The 21,150-nt window shown below is 55.4% G+C and overlaps 2 protein-coding genes across 32 annotated transcripts in view; one reads left to right on the forward strand and one right to left on the reverse strand.

Annotated features, from left to right (window-relative positions):
* The window catches only part of DHX30 (DExH-box helicase 30), a 37,059-nt gene extending 24,418 nt beyond the window's left edge, over positions 1-12,641 (forward strand). For all 8 annotated transcript variants that reach the window (XM_054818346.1, XM_054818344.1, XM_054818343.1 and 5 more), the window contains 12 exons: positions 1,181-2,002; positions 3,158-3,236; positions 4,556-4,660; positions 5,767-5,942; positions 6,973-7,179; positions 7,565-7,646; positions 8,145-8,338; positions 8,421-8,580; positions 8,861-9,018; positions 9,435-9,538; positions 9,688-9,827; positions 10,508-12,641. In XM_054818346.1, coding sequence (XP_054674321.1) covers positions 1,181-2,002; positions 3,158-3,236; positions 4,556-4,660; positions 5,767-5,942; positions 6,973-7,179; positions 7,565-7,646; positions 8,145-8,338; positions 8,421-8,580; positions 8,861-9,018; positions 9,435-9,538; positions 9,688-9,827; positions 10,508-10,743 — 2,463 coding nt within the window. In that variant the 3' untranslated portion in view covers positions 10,744-12,641. The remainder of the gene's footprint in view (positions 1-1,180; positions 2,003-3,157; positions 3,237-4,555; positions 4,661-5,766; positions 5,943-6,972; positions 7,180-7,564; positions 7,647-8,144; positions 8,339-8,420; positions 8,581-8,860; positions 9,019-9,434; positions 9,539-9,687; positions 9,828-10,507) is intronic.
* Positions 12,642-13,762: 1,121 nt separating this feature from the next.
* The window catches only part of MAP4 (microtubule associated protein 4), a 165,532-nt gene continuing 158,144 nt past the window's right edge, over positions 13,763-21,150 (reverse strand). For 15 of the 24 annotated variants that reach the window (XM_054818337.1, XM_054818326.1, XM_054818323.1 and 12 more), the window contains 3 exons: positions 19,693-19,870; positions 19,496-19,516; positions 13,763-19,410 (listed from right to left, as the gene is read on the reverse strand). In XM_054818337.1, the coding sequence (XP_054674312.1) occupies positions 19,509-19,516; positions 19,693-19,870 (186 nt within the window). In that variant the 3' untranslated portion in view covers positions 13,763-19,410; positions 19,496-19,508. The remainder of the gene's footprint in view (positions 19,411-19,495; positions 19,517-19,692; positions 19,871-21,150) is intronic. The other 9 variants (XM_054818332.1, XM_054818330.1, XM_054818327.1 and 6 more) reach the window with 1 other exon arrangement.

Below are 21,150 nucleotides of genomic sequence, written 5' to 3' on the forward strand. Positions count from 1 at the left end.
GTTGGTTCCATTGAACTGGCTGTGCCTCGCAGCTTTGCGAGGACCAGGTGCCAGTATTTTTATGTTTCCCTCGGGGGGGGGTGTATCTCGCAGTATTGTGAGTTAGTGGTGGGCGCAGGTCCCCGGGCACCCGTGGGAGCCAAAGCAGTGCCAAGACAGGGTTCCTTAGGAGCATTCACTGTCGAAGCAGGAGTTCGTGCTAAGGTTAGAGGAAGTTGAGCATAGCTCAGGTACAAATGCACGTAGCTTATTGAAGTAATTGAAAATAATGCCCATGTTTGGAAGTTGGCAAGTCACTGATGCAGTGCTCTTGGGCCTGAACAATAAAGATCTAAGGCGATCTTTACAGTATTTCACAGATACTGTAACGTACACGAAGCAGTAGTGAATGTCCTGGAGAGCCAAGCCTGTGCCGAAGACAGCAGCCGCCTCTGAATGACCTGCTGTAAGTGGCTGAACTGTAAGGGCTAGAGGAGTTAGAAAAACAGCAGCATCTCGAACGGACTTGGTCTGCCTCCCGTGCTTACACGAGCGTGAGCTGTCACACCGTGCCTGGAAGACTTGGCTTTGCGACTCTGAATAAGGCTGAATCCAAAAGTACTGATTTGTAGCTGAACTTCTAATCCTGTGAACATCTGGGCCAATGCTTTGATTTGTGTTGTAGATGGTTCCTGACCCATTGTTGCTCCTTTTAGTTCTTCCTGTGGGATGTGGCACTTCTGTTTTTTCTTTTGCCAAGATAGAATATTTCTGGTTTAGCTGAATGCTTATGTTTTGTGCAAGTTACGTGTCTGGGCTTCCTGAGGGAGAGAAGGGTGGTGGTGTAACTTGATAGTTTCCAAACGTTGTTTTTGAGGGGGCCTTTGCATCACTTACATGCAGTGGAGCCTCTGACTTGGAGAGCTTAAGTTACTGGTTTGTGCCTGTCAGTTCAGGCACCAGTGCTAATAGCCCCCTGAAAAATAGGGGACGCAATGAGGAAAATGCAGGGAGCTGCCAAAGTTAATTCTCACTTTAAATAACCTCAATTCAGAATATAAGTGGCTGAGTTACCTGAAGTCTGAAGAGACTTTGGCAAAGCCAGTCTGGCTGAACCTGTTCCAGGCACTCTTTTCTTTCTGTCCTTCTCGGGACCAGTACTAACCTTTTTGTCCCTGCCAACTTTCTCCGTCTCTCCCAGTATCCAGTGGACATCAGGGAATCCAGGCCCCGGATTGCCGATGACATGATGAACCTGAGCAAAGAATCTGGTGCGATAAGTGATGCAATCACGGGGAAGACATATATACCCATGTTGGAAGCAGAGGAAGTGCGCCTTAGCCAGAATCTCCTGGCCCTCTGGAAAAGGAGAGGATCCTCGTGGCAGGAGAGCCACCCGCTGCCAGTTGATCCTCACAAGGACACCATCCTATCAGCCATTGAGCAGAACCCTGTAGTGGTAATAGCAGGAGACACAGGCTGTGGGAAGACCACAAGGATCCCTCAGCTCCTGCTGGAACACTACATCCTGGAGGGACGTGGCGCCCGCTGCAACGTGGTGATCACTCAACCAAGGAGGATCAGCGCCATCTCAGTCGCCCAGCGCGTGGCACAAGAGTTGGGTCCCAACATGAGGAAGAACGTGGGCTACCAGGTGCGACTGGAGAGCAAGCCACCCGCCAGGGGAGGAGCCCTGCTCTTCTGCACCGTGGGCATCCTGCTGCGCAAGCTGCAGGGGAACCCCAGCCTGGAGGGCGTCAGCCACGTTGTGGTCGATGAGGTCCATGAGCGAGATGTCAACACTGATTTCCTGCTCATCCTGCTGAAAGGCATCCAGAAGCTCAACCCTGACCTGCGCCTGGTCTTAATGAGTGCCACGGGAGACAATCAGCGTTTCTCGCACTACTTTGGGGATTGCCCTGTGGTCAAGGTGCCAGGTTTCATGTACCCAGTGAAGGAGTACTATCTGGAGGAGATCTTGGCTAAGCTGGGCCGGCACCGACACCGGCACTACGAGATCAAGGTGGGTATGCAGCGTGGCATTCGAGCTGTTTCCCTTGGATGAGGCACTGACTTCTGGCATATCAGCAGGGAGAGTTTGGGCCTGGAACTGGTCCCTCTTTCCTGTGGTCGTTGGACAGTGTTTGCTTAGCTTTAATTCCACGTCAACCCTTGTGAGGTAAAGTCAGCTTAGTAGAATTCCAGAGTATTTTGATTAAATTATGGGTAAAGGTGACTTCAGATTTCGGTCTAAGTTACTTTTGTCCCTCTTTAATGTGAGCTTATATGTTTGAGTAAGCTAACAGCTCGTTGTACTTGTGTATGTATGTACATAGATGCAGAATCGAACGTCTGCATGCTCTGTGCAACCCTAGTCCAAGACTACGGTGGTTATGCTTTACAGCAGTCTGTTACCTAAGTGCTCACCATCCTGCATGAGCAAATTCCCTGACTGCTGCTGTTTGCAACTGGTCTTACTGTTCCTCTGGAAAACGCCCTCCAGACGTGTACTCTTTGCTGTGGGTAATCTTACTTCAGTTGTGGGTCGTGGAGTCACAGAGTTGTTGAGGCTGGCAGAGACCTCTAGAGATCATCTAGCCCAGCCTGCTGAACTAGAAGCTGTCAGCCCGCTTCTCCAGCCTGTAGAGGTCCCTCCCAGTTCTGTATCATCAGTGAACTTGCTGAAGAGGGTGTCCCGTTGCCTTCAGGGTTTCTGTTGTGGCTGGGATTTATTTTTACCTGCACTTTCTAAGCTGCCCTGATAGGTATGTTCCAAATTACTGAGAGATATAAAAGCTGCTGCTCTGCACCTGGTGGATTTGAAGTCCCAGGTGCACATGGCACAGTTTTGTACCCCCAAAATGTCATGTTAATTTTTGTGACTTGTTAGGTGCTGTTCAGTAGATGTACACAAATCTCAGCTTCCAAGTCGGGAGAACGGGAAAGGGACTGTGCGTTCTCACTGCGCAGCAGAGGAAACTGGCAGCAGTTGTGACCAGAGCAGGTTCCAGATGGAGCCGAAACCAGGCTCCTGAGGTTCCTGGCTCCTAGTCTTGGGCAGGCTGTCCAAGTACAGGCATTTGCTCTCTCCAGAAGATGCTCTTGGAGGCTGTGTGCCTTTCTGTTGTCTGCTAGATTGCTGCTCACTTACCTGCATGTGTCCTTCTGTTTTATCCAGCAATCGGATGATGAATGTGTCCTTGATCTTGATCTGATCACCGACCTCGTACTCCAGATTGATGCCCACGGAGAACCAGGTAGGTTCTGCCTTGCCCCCTTGCTCTGTCCTTTTGCTGGGGGGGGAGTGAACTCTGCAGAGCCCAGACCCTGTGCAGAGAAAACATGACGCTGAGCTGACTTCTGCAAGGCCACCTTGAATTCCTGTTCAAATGAGTGGTCTCGAGCAGCGTGGCGTGAGCTAATTCTGAGCCTTTGGCTACAACGTTGGAGTCCTCAGTGTCCCAGTCTTAGTGTCCTGAGATGCAGCTGTTCCTGGGGTGAAGGGAAGACTTGTCTGTGCTCCAGCATTTGCAACCTTGTGCTGCACAACTCAGTTATTTTTCTGGGGAGAGCCATCCCTGTTAAATATCTTTGCCTGGGAGGCAATGTTTTTGTGAAGAAGGCAGGACTCTCAGCTGGCTTCTAAGGGTTTTAAGTATTTCAAAGCTAGTAGAAGGTATTCACTCTCAAACTACAGGCAGCCTGGTCTTGTGGTTTAACCCAGCAGGCAGCTAAAACAACCACACAGCTGTTTGCTCACTCCCCCCCCCGGCCATACCCAGTGGGATGGGGGAGAGAATCAAAAAGAAAAAGGTAAAACTCATGGGTTGAGATAAAGACATTTGGTAGAAATGAAGACAAATAATAATGATAACAGAATATAGAAAATGAGTGATCAACAGCGCAGTTGCTCACCACCCATTGACCGATGCCCAGTCTGTCCCCAGGCAGCAGCACCTGGCCTGCTTCCCCCCAGTTTATATACTGAGCATGACATCGTATGGTATGGAATATCCCTTTGGCCGGCTGTTCAGGCTGTGTCCTCCCAGCTCCTTGGGTGCCCCCAGCCTTCTCGTTGGTGGGCCAGTATGAGAAGCTGAAAATTCTTTGATTGCTTGGCAATAACTAAAATACTAGTGTGTTATCAACGTTATTCTCATCCTAAATCCAAAACACAGCACTATACCCACTGCTAGTAAGAAAATTAACTCTATCTGAGCTGAAACCAGGACACCTGGTTTCTTTCTGGCTTCAAAACCTTGCCCATAGGAGCTCACAGAAGCAGATACAGCATAGCAGGTATGAAGTCTAGACAAAGGTTCCCATGGGTCTGACTTCTCATAATGGCTGTACTTGTCATTTGTTCATGATAAATATGACACAGGTTTCCTTAGAGATGAGCTGGCAGGGGACATCACAGACCAGGGCCCTACTTTTCTTTGGGCTCTTGGGCTAAAGGTTGCTGTGGAATTGGGGGAAATAACAGGCATCCCTTCTGTGCAGCAGAAGTTTCTGTGTCTCTAGCTGGGGAAAAGTGCTTGGATTTCTAGGTCGCTTAACTCTTGCTCTGTTTCAGGTGGGATCCTCTGCTTCCTCCCTGGTTGGCAGGAAATCAAAGGAGTGCAGCAGCGCCTGCTAGAGATGCTCGGATCTCAGAACAGCCGGTACCTCGTCTTACCAGGTGAGATGGCAGTGCCAGACCTTTTCTCCCCAGGATTCAGGAGAACAGATAGGCCAGTTGACTTGATGAACCCTTTCAGCTCTTGCACTCTGATACGGCGCAAGCTTGTGCGCTCTGATGCATGTTCTGCTTGTGTAATTGTGCATGTTAAGCACGAATGACTCCTAGCAGAAGCCATCCAAACCTGTAAGTGATCAAAGAAACTGGCTTCCTCTTTGCCTCCAGCAATTCAGAATTAGGCAAAGAGGAAATGGCCAAATTCTGCGTTGCTGTGGCTGCATGCTGAGCCTACATAGAAAAGATCTTCAGGACCTGTTTTGTGGGATGGAGATGTACCCTGTAGCTCAGCTTTGATTAGTGAATTTAATGTTCTGTGTCCCAGGAGGGAAATTTATAACCAAAGCCAGTATTCCTCTGCAAGGCTGTAGGATTTTTGGGCTTGGTTTGTTTGGCATTTTTTGTTTGTTTTTTAACAGTCCTCCCTATTTAATTTCAAATAAGGCCATGCAGGAGTGCAATTTTGAGTGGCTCAGTTGCTAATAAATGCAGGTGTTCTTTTGTGAAAACTGTGTGTTCTTGCGCTCCCCTGCTGCTCTGTGCTGTTGCTGAGAATTTCTCCACATCGCTGATCTGTAAGAGGGCAAACATGTGATATAAAAGAGTTACAGGCCCTTGCTGATAACCACTTTTGACCAAGCGAAACCAAATGACAATGAGGATACCTCATTCCCCTGCCCTTTTGAAAAGGGAGAGCTGGAGAAATGGACAGTGGAAGGGAGTGGGACTTCTGCCTGGGGCCCAGGGATGTTCTGGTGGTGCCATTAGCCTCTCTGGGATGGGAGGTGATCGGAGCTCGTGCTGATGTGAGCCATAGGTTGAAGCAATTGAAATGAGGCCTTCACAAACCTTGTGTGGAAGATTTCTCCTGGGGTCTGGCTGGCAGGAAACTGCTGACAGTGAACATTTACAAGTGGTGTCCCCATTTCTGTCCCCCTTTTCTGGCAGCGGGAGGTGATGGTACAAGAAGGCTGAGAATCTCTGCCCACCCTGGCCTTGCACTGCAAAGCAGCTCAGCAGAGCAGGGCTGACTGTTTTTTATCTCCTAGTGCACTCCAACATCCCCATGATGGACCAGCAAAACATCTTTCAGCGGCCTCCACCCGGTGTCAGGAAGATTGTCCTAGCCACCAACATCGCTGAGACCTCCATCACCATCAACGACATTGTCCACGTGGTAGACAGTGGCACGCACAAGGAGGAACGCTACGACCTAAAGACCAAGGTACGGATGCTTTCTTGCCCCTAAGTGCATTTGAGACATACTGGAGCTATGGATGTTTTCAGAGCAACATGTGAGATGCCACTAACGGGGTGATAGAGCTGCTTCCCATTTGGCCCTTGGGGCACTGGGTTTGGGTACCGAGTGTTTGACCCGTCATTCAGGGAGTGTTTGCCTTTACCAAGCTCCCTGCCAGGCTCCCCGTCGACTTCAGCTGAACAGACAAAAGTCTGGTGTCTTCAAAGAAATTTAAGGCAAATCCTGCTCCCTTCCCATCTCTGTTACACCATCTAACATCTGTAGCTTTTCCATTTGCTTTCTGTTTTTTTTTTTTTCTATGATTTCATCATAAACTGCTCTTGTTTGAAGCTCTCTTGATGCCAATGCCATGGCTTGTTAGTCAGCGTTAAGGGGGAGGGAGGTTAACTGCTCTCGGGCTGTGTTTCTGGTGGTGTTAGGCCCTGCCAAGGCTCTTGTGCCTGTACTTTCATAACCACGTGAAGGCAGCCGTGCCGCTGTTACCCTTGGAAGAAGGGATTCTGGCTATACACTGCTGCCCCTTCCCCTCCCTGTGCTGGAACCTCTTCTTACAGGGCCGGGTGGCGATTCACACCTTGGAACAGTTCTAGTTTAAACCCAACTCTTTTAGATTTGCCCTGTTTTAACCCAGTTCATCTCGCAATGCCAGCACACCGCAGGACTGGTGTGGGGGAGGTGGGGACCCCCCTGGGCTGGCAGCCCCCGGCAGGATGGGGGGTGGTCCCTGGGGGGCGTCGTGCCGCGGAGCCAGGGCAGGTGGCCAGCAGATGGCATCACGGTCTCATCCCTGCACCGAGCGGCTTGGGCCTTCACACCGCTGCCTGCTAGACACCGGCATTGCAGGATGCAGGGGAGTGGGGAAGGCTTTCCTTGCACTTGGGCAGGGCGTGATCGGTCGTGAGGAGTCTTGGAGGTCTGTGGGCTGGATGGAAGGCTGCGTTGAAACAGGACAGAGCACCGTGAGAGTGTTCATACCTAATCCTCCTTCTCCTAGGTGTCCTGCCTGGAAACGGTGTGGGTGTCCAAGTCAAACGTGGTGCAGAGGCGAGGGCGTGCTGGCCGCTGTCAGTCGGGATTTGCCTATCACCTCTTCCCTCGCAGCCGCCTGGACAAGATGCCAACTTACCAGGTTCCAGAGATCCTACGCACCCCACTGGAGAACCTGGTGGTTCAGGCCAAGATCCACATGCCAGAGAAAACAGTAAGCACAGCACATGCCTGCGATACTGCAGCTGACTGAACCGGCAGGATGTGGCCTGCCCGGTGCCAGTTCCAGAGATGTGATATGACCGCAAACATGAGTAGGAAAAACCCGAGATGCTGATGGCTTTCGTTCTTGCTTTCCTAAATGCAGTGCTGTCTAGGGAAGTTAAGACCAGGAAATGCATACGTTACTTAAATTACAGAGTATGTCTAAAAGACTCGGGAGGAATGGCGAGGGCTGAGCTCATATCCCTGTAGAGGGAACCGTGTTGCAGTCTGGGGCCCTGGAGCAGGGCAGTGGGCTCCTGAGGGCTCTCCCACACTCCCGTATGGGAAACACGCCCTTTTTCTTTTCTTTTTCCCTTCCCCCCGCTGTGTTGCAGGCAGTTGAATTTCTCTCCAAGGCTCTGGACAGCCCTGACATCAAAGCTGTGGATGAAGCAGTGATCTTGCTGCAGGAGATCGGTGAGCTAATGCTGTGTCCTGCTGTGGGTGTGACGGAAACATGGGAAGTGGGAGTTGGCACAGGATCCTGTGGGACAGACTGAGCAGGATTGTCCCTAGGTAGGGATGGCAGCTGAGTGGGACTTCCCAAACCGCACGCCTTGCAGTGCTATTTTATTTGCTCAAGAAGTGGGGAGAACTTCCCAAGGTTTAAAAAAAAAAAAAAAAAAAGCGGGGGGATGATAGAGGAAGAAGGAAAGTTGTGATCTGGAGTTCACAGCTGGGGTCTCGCTGATTGTCATCTGGCTGCTACAGCCTTTTCTTTGGCCTCAGGCCAGTCAGACCTGGGAGGTTCTGGGTGCTTACTGTGGGCACCTGTGCAGTGCCTCTTCTGGAGGTTAGACCAAATCCTCCCAGCATGGTAGGCAGGTTCTCCTGGCAGCTCCCCGAAGCCACCGGCCACCGCTTTGGCCCCGCTCGGAGCTGATGGATGCGCCCTCATGGGCGGCTCTGTTGCAGGAGTGCTGGACCAGCGAGAAGCCCTCACCACTTTGGGCAAACGCCTTGCCCAGATCTCCACAGACCCGCGGCTGGCAAAGGCCATTGTCTTGGCATCCATCTACCGTTGCCTCCACCCTCTGCTCGTCATCGTTTCCTGCCTCACCCGGGACCCCTTCAGCAGCAGCCTGCAAAATCGTGCAGAGGTGGACAAGGTGAGGAGCCCCTCTCAGAGGAAGGCAGAAAGCAGGCAGGGAAGGGGCTGCCGCTTGGCTGACACGTGTGTCCGTCTCCCAGGCCAAGGCTGTTCTGAGCCGGGAGAGTGGGAGCGATCACCTCGCGTTTGTCAGAGCTGTGGCAGGCTGGGAGGAGGTGCTGAGGCGCAGAGACAGTCGTGCCAGGGATAACTACCTGCAGGACTATTACCTGTACGGCCCCAGCCTTCGCTTCATCAATGGTGAGTCCCAGAGGCCTCCTTCTCCCCTCTGTCCCCTGAAGAGGCTGAAGCACTGGTGAAGAACATGGGGCAGAAATGGGGTAGGACTGGGCAGAAGACTGCTGGCGTGGGCACACTTAGGAGTGCCCAGGAGACTGCGGGCAGGATGGGTCTCCTGTCCTTAGCACCGAGGCTGAGCCTCCAAGGCCAGAGCTGGTGCTGCCCTGCTGAGGTCATTTTGTTCATGGGGGGGTGAAGGAGAGGGTGAATCTCACTTCCTGGGGCTGTCTCCTCCCTGTAGGCCTTGTCAAGCAGTTCTCCGAGAACCTCTACGAAGCCTTCCTGGTGTCATCCCCATCTGACTGCACCATGCCCTCATCCGTATGTAACCAGTACAGTGAAGAGGAAGAACTGGTCAAGGGAGTCCTCATGGCTGGTCTCTACCCCAACCTCATCCAGGTAGCGGCTCCCCGCTCTGCCATCACTCTCCTGGCCTCGCTGGTCACTGCAGGTAGCACGGGGAAGCATGGAGGTGCCAGAGACGCTCGTGCTCTCTTGGGAACACGTCCTAGGCACACTGCCTGCTTGCGCTGCTGCCTGCTGCTCCAGCGCTGTCCCAGATCCCTCCTTGTGAGGAGCGGCCACCCCAGCCTGCACAGGGCCATGCTTGGGCACTTGTAGCTTGGTCTGGGAGCCATTGGGGCGACATCTTCCTCCTCCTGTTAGCTGCCCCTTGTGTTTGGTGACCGCCAGGTCTGGTCACCCCCACGTACGTTCTACGCGCGCAGGAGGGAGCTGTGGGGAAAGCCAGGCTGGCTGCCGGTGGGCAGTGCCTGCTGGTTGGGCAGGTGGTGGAGATGCTCTTCTCGTTTCAGGTGAGACAAGGCAAAGTGACCCGTCAAGGGAAGTTCAAACCCAACAGCTATGCCTATCGGACAAAGGCTGGCACCGTTCTGCTCCACAAGTCAACGATCAACAGGTGGGTGACCTGTGTGTGTCTGTGGGGACCCCGCACCGCTTCACGGCACCGGCTGTGCCAAGGACCCTGGCACTGCCTGTGACACGTGTGCCGGTACCAGAGTACAACACATCTCTGCCTGCGGTTGACAAAGGTGTTCCCCTGTGCAGGGAAGCATCCAAGCTGTACAGCCGCTGGCTAACATACTTCATGGCGGTGAAGTCCAACGGTGGGGTGTTTGTGCGGGACTCCTCCCAGGTCCACCCGCTGGCCGTGCTGCTCATGACCGACACGGATATCCATGTCCGAGGTGAGTGCTGCTGCAGCAGCCGCAGGGCCCGTGCGTCAACCCGCACGTCCCCTTGTGCCACTGCAGGCTGCTCCTGCTGCACCTGACACCCCAGGCACCCCGCTCCCACGGTCCGAGGGGCTGCAGGGCGGCTGCCCCTGATCTCTACTATGAGCAGCTCCGCTTCTTCCCTTGGCCGACTGCCTTCCCCTGCTCCCGAAGCCTCTTGCTTCGGACTGGGTGTTGCTGCAGTGGGGCCACAAAAGCAACGATTTGTGAGCCACTCTCGGCTGCAGCTCTCCAGGGAGCCGAGGAAAGCAAGCCAGAGGTGGGCTGAGCGAGCCTGGAGGCTTGTCCTTGGGAATGAGGAGTTGGGCTGGTCTGCAGCCCTGGCTGGTGGCGGGGGGGAGCGAGCCCTTCTCCCCGTGGAGGTGTCACTTCAGCGCGTGGGGTTTTGGCAGCGCTGCGGTTGGTGTCTAGCCCTCGAGCTCAGATGGGCTGTGCAGTCGGTCACCTCCTGTGGGAAACTTTTTTGTGGGAACTATTTGACCCAGTTGAGCCCCCAGACTCTGGGCTAAAATGAGTGTGGGGCAGACCTGAGCTGCCCTGGTACTGGTGGTGGAGAGGGCCAAGCGGTCAGCACAGGCTGGGACAGGTCAGCACCATTCCTGCTTCTCACCTCCTCTCTTCTCCCCACTAAGATGATGGCTGGCGAGCAACAGTCTCCCTGACAGACAGCGATCTCCTGGTGCTGGAGGGAGACTCCTACACCATCCGCCTCCTGCGTGATTTCCGTGTGTCGCTCTCCAAGATGGTGGAGACGTGCCTGTGCTATGAGATGGCAGCCATCCCCGGGGACCTGCACCACCAGCACAGCCAGCTGCTCGACATCCTGGTGGATCTGCTCAAAGGCCCTCCTGGCAGCTTTGGCGCTTAGGCAGAGCTGGAGGATTGTGTGGGGACTTGTAATTTGTATAAAGATGTTCACAAATGTTTATTTAAATAAAGTTCTATTTATCCCTTGTGAAGTCATCTCTCTCCATCCTAGAAGATTAATGTTGTCTGAATCTCCTGCTGTCGGCTCCGTGCATGGTCACCGCATAGGAAGAACCAGCGCAGCACCGCCTGGAATGGACTGGGAGTGCCGACGGACCCTGCCGCCAGCTTTGTGGACACCCGCCTCCTCCGCTCTTAACGGCGTCAGCCCCCGACCTGGACAGCGAGGACGCGGCTGCTGCGGGCCGTCCTCTGCCCCATCCCCACAGGGCCGGGCCGGAGCAGCTCTGGTGCGAGAGCTACTCCCGGCTCAAGAGGAGGACGGACGTCTTGGCTTGCGGCTGTGCCTGCTCCGGGAGCCGGGCGGAGCGTGGATCCGGCAGCTCTGGCGCAGGGGGGGTGAGCGTTGTCGTCTTCTCCCCGCGCCGGCTGCCCTGAGGATGTCGGAGGGGAGGAAGCCCTGAAGGCGCCGGATGGAGGTGACGTTCCCCGCGGGATCTCTGAGCCTCACAGCGGGGCCCTGCCACCCCACAGCGCGAGCGCAGTCGTGGCGTTATGAGTGTGAGATGTGACTTGTCGTTCCTAATCTGCCTGTACTTTTTGTCCTCTTGCGTTGTTGTTATTATTTTTTCTTTTTTATTTCTTGTTCTCCCTACGTCAAGGAGGCCGGATCCCTGTAATTTGTGCAACACAGGACCTGATTGTAGACGGCAGTCTGCCTGTGAGCGCTTTCTCCTGCGGGAAGCCAGGAGCATAGGCACAAAATTCTTTGTTTTCTATGAACAGGGACCATATTTCTGTGGAAGGAGGATTGTGACAGGCACAGCATTAAATAAGAAACCTGGAGTTTAATCCCAGCTTGGCCTTTGGATTCCCTGTCAAACGAAGACAGCGACCTACCTCACAGGGCTGTTGTGAGGCTTCGTTATTGTTTGTAACGCATGCGAGCCCTTGAGCTGGACACTGCGGGAGAGGAACAAGCACTTCACAGGAGGGTTGTGCCCTGACGGGGCGGGAGCGCTGCAGGGCTGCGAATGGTGCCGCTTTCCCCAGCAGCTGGGCAAAAGGCAGTGACGGGGCCGGGGATCGTTTGTTTTTATTCACCATTTCTTATGCTCTTTGTATCTGAAATCAAGGCGAGGTTTGACCGCGCCAGCCGGGGCGCGCTCGGCCGTGCTCCGCTGGGTCAGGAAGGGGCAGAAACGTGTGAGCTGAGCGCGGGTGCGAGGCTGCGGCTGTTTCTGCGTGTGGGAACGATGGCGAAGGGCTTCTGCCCAGCAGCCTCTGCCCCGCGTTGGGGATGGGAGCTGCCTTCCTCGGGGCCCAGTTGTTCTCTACTAAGATTTAATTTACTCGTCATGGGCTTTAATTAAACAGAGCTGTGCCCTCTGCCATCTGAGCTGATGGACTGGAGCGGGGCTGTGTGGGAGGCTCCAGCGGCTGTGGGCAAAAAGCACAAGGGCCGGGGGCTCGTGGCCGGGGCCGTTTCTGTTGGGCAGCTCCTGGCCCCGCTCCCGCAGGCGGTGGTGGCGGAGCCGGCGCCGGGGCCTCGGGCCTGCAGCCTGTGTTCGCTCAGAACTTCTCATCTTCATTTCACTTGCTTGAGGTTGTCACTATTATTTGACCAGTGTTTGTTTCTTTTTTGGCCTGTATAATGGGCAGTATGGTTTTCCCTTCCAGCAGGTTTAAAAAAAAAAAAAAGAAAAAGAAAAAAAAAAAGACTAAGCTATTGTCTAAATGGTTCAGAACTAGTGTGATATTGGGATACTTCAGTGGCTGTTATGTGATACTGGATCTTTTTACAACATAGATTAAAGACAATAAAAAGGGATAGAGTAGTAACTGCCTCTGTCCTCTTCATTCTTTTTTTCCTATTTATTTTTTTAATGGTTGAGCAAAGTTGCTTGTTGTTTTCTTGCTGCTTTTCCTGGGCCTGGAAGGACGAGTGGTGGTTGCTCCTCCATGGGTGGGGTGTGACACTGAGGAGCCGTCGGGGCCCAGAGGTACCAGGAGCACCGAGCAGGGGGCCGGGAGGGAACCACTGCGGCCGTGGCAGCCCGAGGAGGAGAGGAGCCGGCTGCTGCAGCGCTGGGCACAGGGACCTGGGCAAAGCCTCCCTGGGCGGCCAGGGCCAGAACTGGGCCAGGGGCCCTGCGGGCTGGCTGGTCAGGGAGTTGAGTTATACTTTTAAAATTAGCTCATAAGGGTTAAAAACAAAAATAAGCCAGGGACTTATTTCCCTACAAACTATTTCCTATCCTACCTGATTGGGTTTATACACCAGTGAAACTGTACGGTGACTGGATATAGGCTTCAGATTCCTCATTTGTGTTTGGCTGTTCCTGGGCCCGTCATTCACTGCTGCCCTGTAGCCATCTCTGCCGTGCCAGCCGTAACGGGCAGACCTTGATCCCATTGCTTCTCAATCCTCTTTTTCAAGTGGAGGAGCCCCACTGTACAGAAGCCCTGGTTCCCCTTTTCCATACCTTGTTTCTGCTTGCATTAAGTTGTCGAAGCCTGAACTTTAGAAGAACTTAGCAGTTGGTTGTGGAAGGGACAAGAGAAAAAAGCTCCGGAGGTGGTGGTGGCCCCTCGGGACCCCCCGCGTGCCCTGCAGCCAGGTTTGGCCGCTGCTGGAAGAGGGGCCGGGTGCGATGGGCAGAAGGGAGAAACCTCCAGCCGTGGTTGCGGGCGGCTCTGCCCACTGCCTGTCCCAGCCCCGCTGCTCTGCCCGGGGGCTGCCCCCAGCACCCCCAGGGCTCCCCCTGCCTGGTGCCAGCCCAGCAGCCCCCTCAGCCCAGAGGAGCAAAGCCAGGGACAGGGGAAGGTTCCTGAGACAGAACAGCTTCACCCTTGGCTTTCTGCCTCTGCCAGCAGAAGGACAGTGGGTGGCCGCTGTGCCATCACCCTCCCCCAGCCTTCCCTGTCCCCCCCCCACACACACAGACTCAGGCCCAAGCTGAGGAGGAACATCTAGAAGCTTTATTTCAACCCTTTACAATAGTAACAATCACAACATCAAGTCAGGAAATGTTGCTAAGGAGACGACAGTCTTACAGCCCCTCGCAGGAGGGCACGACAGAAAGGCAGAAGCAAACCGGTATGAATTCGGCCTGAGGCAGGAGGGGCTCTGCCCCGGCCCCCACCCGGCCCCCCCCAAGCTGCTGTCTCAGGCCTCAGACCCACGCGCTAACCCCCGGCCCCAGCCTTCGCCTCCCTCCCGGCACAGCTACAGCACCGGCATTTGCCCCAGCGGCACTGACGGCACCGGCACCCGTCCTCGGGCAGCACCCACTGCCCCAGGGGAGACGGTGCTGCTACAGAATAAGCCTATGACATAAAATAGTAATACGTCACATTTAGAGAACACTTTACACACTGCTCACGCCTCACAACAGCCCGATGAGGTAAGGAGTATCATCCCCACCTTGCAGATGGGGAAACTGAGGCAGAGAGGTTAAGTGACTTCCCGAACCCATGAAGGGAGCCAAGAGCCAGGATCAGCTCCCCCCCCCCGCCGGTCCTGCACCCCCAGCCCTCGTCTCCAGCCACTCCGTCCTCTCCAGCCACCCGGCCATTTCCCCACTATGGCATTACTCGTCGTACCGCTGTTACGGGGTAATCGAAGCTGCAGGCAACGCTCAATGCTGGGGTGGGACGATCACAACGGGGGCAAGATGGGAGTCTCGTGTCTGGTCACTTATTCTAGACACCAGCTGGTGGCCAGCGAGACTCCTGGGAGAGGGGGATTTGAAAGGCAACCGCTTACTCTAGCTGGATTTCAGGCAGTGAGGAGGAAGGAGAGATGGAGCACGCTTTCCACTGCTGGTTTCCACCCCCACCCTGCCAGGACGGCTTTCGGGTGACATTGTTCCCAAGCCTGGGGGCCGTTGTCCTCCCACCAGCTGTGGCTGCTCGGGCTGTTGCAGGGACAGCATTGACCAGCCATGAATGGCTCAGGAGGGGCTCGGCTGATCCCTCCTTCCATGCGTGGGGCGGACGCAGGAGCCCTCATCACCCCCCCCAAGGACGTCACTGACCTCAAGCTCCTGTCGTGATCCAAGAAAACTAGAAAGTCTGCCTAAACGACACAAACACATGAGGGTCCTAGAGCCCTCCCACACACACACCCCGACACTACGTGGGGACAACAGCGAGGATCAGCATAGAAAACTACATTCAGTTTGCGGTCAGGACTCCGACCCGAGGGGAGGCAAGCGCTGGGGGCAGCTGTGGCTCCCGGCCTCCTGCTCCTGCGGCCTCAAGCCCACAAACTTGGTTACTTGAATGTACTTTAACAGTATAAAAAGCCCCAAAGTAACTGTATATGCCACTGATACGAAGGGAGACGCCAGGGTGAGCAGCCCGGGCCATGGGGAAGCCTCCTGCCTGCCCGAGCACAGACACCGGCAGCCGGGGAGAGACCCCAGCGCCTGCCGGGACGCAGCTCCCACCCCGCTGCCCCGCAGCCCGCTCTGCTTGCACTTCGGCAGCTCAGACACCTCCAGGCCAACGCGCACCCCGACCCTCAGCTTAGGAAAGGTCTTGCCCGAGGCAGGACCAGGCTCCAGCCTGCCCGAAGCTCATGCACCGCCCACGCAGCCTGCACACGCCACCGCTGTGCCCCATCCAGCAGGGACCGAGCCCACCAGCACCCGACTTCTCCCAGCTCCCTGCAGCCACCCAGCTGTCCTGGCCCCCCCACCCCTCCCCTCTGCCCCACGCTGCCTCCCCCAGCGCAGCCTCATGCCAAGTGCAGCTGTGGGAAAGCGAGGACCCACACGAGGCATCTCAGGAACGTGTACATTCAAGTTGCATCTAAGTCAGACCACAACTTTTTTTTTTTTTTTTTTTTTTTTCCTTCCCCACAAGAGAGTGTGCTAGCTCCAGCCCTAGATCAAGCCAACGGCGCCCACAGCTCCTTCCCCTGCTCTGCCCAGCTGGGCGGGCGCTCGGCCAGCCAGCAGCTTCTCTGCAATCTTCGTTTAAGGTCTCAGCACTAACCAGCTCACTCCCCTCTCTCCAGATGATAGGAACCTAAAGTCATTTTCACCACACACAGCTCTCTTCCCAGGCTAGCAATATGTACAGCCGTTTCCTTAAAATAAAATAAAAAAAAAAAAAAAAATCTGTATTAAAACTGAAGCTGTCCTAGAAAAACCACACCAAATTAGTGTATCTGGATTTAGTTTGTCAGCTAAGCACAGGCACAACAAGTGTTAGAGAAAGTGGCACAGAAGCACAGGTCGGTCGGTTAGCGTTCAGCTGAACCGCAGCAGAGTCTGGGAAGGTTTGTGCATGGTCAGACAGGCCTGAATGCCGCCGCAACCGTGCGCCGACGTGAAAGCCTTATCCGAGCCTGCCGAGCAGTCAGTAAATCAGATAAAAGCAACGCAGGGGGAGCAGGTGGCCTTCCTGTCCCTTTGCAGGGCGTTAGGGGTTTGCTTTTCTTTTTTTTTTTTTTTGCAATCTCAGAAGATAAAGTGCAATGTTGCCACTTGCCTTCCTCCCGCCGCACCTGAACCAAGACCAGCACCCGGCCGCCTCCCTCCCGCCGGGCATCTCACACCCCCCGGCACCAGGGCAGAGCAGCAAGAGGAACGCGACATCTCAGCTTCCACCTCCTCTTTGGTTCACCACCACCACCGGACTTCGCCGTCCCCATCTCGAGCCCGTGGCCGGGCCCCGGCTGCTGCCCGGCGGTGAGCCTGGAGGTCGGCTTCAGCCTGCTGCCAGGCAGCGTTTGCCTGTCGCGGGCAGGGACGCGCGGCTCCGCGCACGCCATGCGGGCACAGCACCCTCTCGACAAGCCCTGCCTGCCCTCCCGCAGCTGCCCTGGCCCGGAGCAGATCGACTTTATTGCTTGGGGAAGGGAAGCGCAGCCTCTGCCTTCTCCTGTGAGGGGATCAGCCTGCTCTCCTCTCCTCTCCGTCCCTCTCCTCTGAACTTCCCCTCAAATTCAAGTGTTGGGGGAAAAAAAAAAAAATACAACCCAAGATTGACGAGATCGAGCTGGTGTTTAGAATTTAGCAGTAAGAGAAAGAAGGAAGCGTCAGCGAAGGGGCAGTGATATATACCGGAGGGCGGCATGCGGGTGAGCGGGTGGTCGGAGGCAGCACCCGGGACCGGCGGGGGGGGGAGGGGGGGTCAAAGCGTCACGCCACAGCTCCGCTCGCTTGAGAAATGAGGTTTCCAACCCCGGCCCGGAGCTGGAGACGGCGCCTGCCCAGGCTGCTGCAGGCCCGGCGGGGTGGGAGGGCGGCTTGGGCCCCTTCCCCAGCTCCAGCCTTTCTCGGCAGAGCCCGCGGTGTTAGTGCTGCGATCCGGGGCCGGCCGCGCAACACGAGGGCAGGGAGCCACCGGCTCGGCCGCGGTCCCTGGTTTGGGATTAGAGGGATGTGGCATGGACAGGAGGGGAGAGGTGGGGAGGAGGAGGAGGAGGAGGAGGAGGAGGAGGAAGAGGAGGAAGAGGAGGAAGAGGAGGAAGAGGAGGAAGAGGAGGAAGAGGAAGGGAAACACTGGGAGTTTTCTGGGGTATATATAACCGCCCCTTTCAGGTGCAAATCTGCATTGCTTATTTAAATTTGTATTCAGAGGAAAAAGCACTTATGAAACTAGCAGACGACTTTGATGCAAACTAGTACATTTTAATGCCATTTTATTAGAAATCATGCAAACTTTAATATAAAAAATACAAGTGCAATAAGAATCTTTGTGTGTAAATACAGATTCCGGGTTATCGTGTCATTGTCGGCTTCCCAAAGAAATATTCCCACAAGCATGAGAAGCTGCAGGCTTCCCTCTGTCCCTCCTTGAACAGCCCCCCCTTAGCACGCGCCTGGTTCAGTTCACTTTGATCCCAGTGTTTTGTTATTCCGCCTTTTTTTTTTCGCTTTAAATTAGTTTGACGACCCAAGAACACTTTTTTTTTTTTAAATTTATTTACATTTCTTTTTTTTTTCTTTAGTGTCATTTGCAACACGAAACGAGGAGCTCACACCTCCAAGAGTAGGTAAATCTCCTTCCTAGTCAGAGCTGCAACTCCCCGGCACTGGAAACCTGCGGCCCCTGCCCCAGCCGAGGGCTCTGCTCCCTCCCAGCCCTGCCGCTCCCCCTGCCCGACGCCCCGGGGGGGAGAGGCGACCTTGCCTTCCTTCCCCGCCTCCGCCTCCCACCAGACTCGCTCAAGCCCGACCATACGGTTATCCATACATCAGCCTCCGTGAAAACACCGCGCGCGCGCGCCACAGACCTGCTTTTGCCTCGGAACTCACGGCCTGCGTTAACCTGCAACTCCGCCGCGAAAGCAGCCTCCTGCCTTTCCTCCAGACCTCAGGCCCTGGCCGGAAAAATACAAATCCCAGGGCTTCGGCTGTGCAAGTTAATAAATAAACTGTCTTTGCCTTGCTAACGCGCAGGAGGTCCCAGGCATCCCCCGGGGCTGGCGGCTCGGCCCTACCGGAGGTTTTACGAGCAGCGAGTCAACACGTCTCGTTGCGGTCAACACAGGCTTCATCTGATCTGTTAGAGCAAGTTTTCCTTTAACACATTCTTGTGCCTTTCATTTCAGACATGGCTTAATCCCATGAATTTGCTCCATCGTTTTAAAATATTAAAAAAAAAAAAAAACCAACCAAAAAAACCAACAACGAAAAAGTTACAATTGCTGGATATGTCAATAAGAAGCCAGCACTGCAGCAGCGGTTAATGTCTCTACTCTCCTACGGTTAGGAAAAGAAGGAAAGAGAAAAGGAAACTTAGCATGGGTTCGTAGCACGATAAATCATCAACACATCGTCACAAAGAATAAAAGGTTAAAGTCAACAGTTAAAACAGCCTAACGTGTGTGTATAATATATATCATCATCAAACGGGATCAGCAGAAACTGAAGCGGCAAGGAGGAAAAGGTTGGGGTTTGGGGTTTTTTAAAAAAAAAAAAAAAAAGAAAGGAAGGAAGGAAGGAAGATCACAGCTTATCCCTATTAACTCTGGCCTGGCTTCAGCCCCAGCAGCGAGGGCGTGCTCCTACCAGCCCCCCGCCGCCCCCGCTCGCCACGCGTCTCCCCGCTGCTCGGGACAGCGAGACACCGCCTGAAGTCCCTAGATGCCCGTCCCCTAAACACGACACTAACGCTCGCTCTAGTATCCCCTAAAAAGCCAACGGGACGAGGCGCGGAGAGGGACGGGAGCCCCTTGCCAGCCGAGAAGGGACCACCAGAGCCCGGCACGCTCGGGCAGGGGCGAGCAGCCAGGATGCTTCGAGGAGCGAGCGCGGCCGAAAGGGACGCTAGCCCTGCTAAACGCTGTCCCCTTCCCATCTAAAGCCAGACGCCGGGTTAAGAGAGCCAAGCTGCGTCACTCTGGGGGGGAGCGCGCGGGAGACGGGGCCGGGAGGGGTCACAAGCCTTGCTGAGAAAGCGCCGCAAGGGGAGCTGGCTGTTGCAGCGGTGACAAGGAGGCGACTGAGCCCAGGCTCTCGCTGACGGATGTGCTACGCCAGGGGGAAGTGCTGCTGGAAAGGTTGGGGGGTTTGGAGACGACGATTTCCGCTCCGTGGTCTGTCCGAGCCTTGGCCTTCTCACGGAACGTCAGCTTGTGAGATTCAATCTGCAGCGACACAAGGGCAGGTGAGAAGGGGAAGGGCAGGAGGAGGAAAGAGGAGAGGGGACAGGAGGGGAATGGAAGACGATACCATAATGTCATCATTAGATGCCTGGAAAATAAAAGGCAATTTTCTCAATTAAAAAAAGGCAAGAAAACCCTTCAGACATCGATACAAACAGTTCAATGTTGAGATTACAGCGGCGTGACCAGTGCCCGGGGGCGGCTGCTCTGCCCTGCTGCAGCGCTCTCCCCACCCCCCCGCAGCGAGAAGGCGCAGGCACTTACTTGTTTCTTGTATCTGAGTCTCGAAGCTCTGAATTTCCCTTTGGTCACCACCGCTCAGGGCAGTGGGCACTGCCGGCCCTACGCCATTCTCCCGCATCTCACTGCCTGCCTGGGCCGCTGTCACCTCTCCGTTCTGAGGGGCTGGCGGGAGCTGCCCTGGCTCCGCGCTGCCCTCAGCCTACAATGAGACAACGGGGGGGGGGAGGACGACAGGGACGAGTCAATAGGAGACGGGGGTGCAAGGGGGGGGTGTGTGTCTGTGAAGTGTGGGTTCCTGGAGCCCCCTCTGCCCTCCCCAGCTGCCGAGACACGCGCGGGGGGGTGGGAAGTGGGAAGCGGCCCCTCCGCTCCCTGGAAGCCACCGTCCTGACCAACTTTCCAGCTCCTCACAGCGCTTTGGTCCCCGCAGACCCGTCGGCCCCGCACCGCTCCCCACCAGCTCGTCCGAGCGCGGGCGCCGCGTCCCCGACCACGGGGTCCGGAGCTCGGCACCCTCTCCCCAAACGCACGCCCGTAACGCCCTGGTGACGGAGGACAGCCACGGCGAAGGCAGACCAAGGCACGTTGCAGGACTAGAGCGGAGCGCTATGGGGTCGGAAGCAAGCGGGCGCTTTGGGAACGCTGCGGTGAAGCAGGCGCCGGTACCTGGGGCCATGTTTACACACCAGACCCAAACGATACACGGCAGATCCCGAAACGGGAAGGCCGAGTTTGCACAGAGGACCTTGATGCTGGACTACGAACTGGGAGTGCATCTTCAGAGAAGACCCTGTCCTGGTCTGTTCTCCTACCACAGCCGGTCATCCCACCTGGAGTCACCGACTTCTACTAGCCTTGGAGAAGAGCTAAGTCCTCCCACTGTTAGAGAAGGGACTTACACACTGGTGGGAGCTCAGAGTAATGCAGAGCCGCTTGGACAGACATTCAGACGCCACCAACGCTGCCGGGCACGGCAAACAGAGATGTCGTCACGTTGGACCGGCCCAGCTCCGGGAAGGAGCAACCCATCCAGCCAGGACATCCCCTTGCTGCCACGTTCAGTCTGGGGAGAGGGTGCCCCCACCCCGTCCTAAGCCCTGACCCCAGGCCCTTGCCCCACAAAGTCTTATCCAGGGGAACGAAGCTGCCGCGCTCTCCTCAAGACCGAGTCGGGCCCCGCAGCCCAGGTAGCAATGCGACGTACTCAACAAGCAGCAAAACCACCTGGCCTTCCTTCTGGGGTCCACGTCCCCCCACGAAGTGACAGCAACGCTGATATCTGGGTGCTTCTGCGGGAGCTACAGGGACCTGGACGATCCCCACGGTGAGCTGAGTGCGCGTGTGCCAGCCCCCACGTGCCACCCGCCCCGACGAGAGCACTGCCGGGGGGGCTCTGGGATGCAACAGGGAAATGATTTGGTCTCTGTATTGCAAGGCTAAGTATCGGAACCCCAAAATGTACTGGGTGAGAGCGTCATC

Source organism: Grus americana, chromosome 2 (genome assembly GCF_028858705.1).
Source record: "Grus americana isolate bGruAme1 chromosome 2, bGruAme1.mat, whole genome shotgun sequence".
Classification (NCBI taxonomy): domain Eukaryota; kingdom Metazoa; phylum Chordata; class Aves; order Gruiformes; family Gruidae; genus Grus; species Grus americana.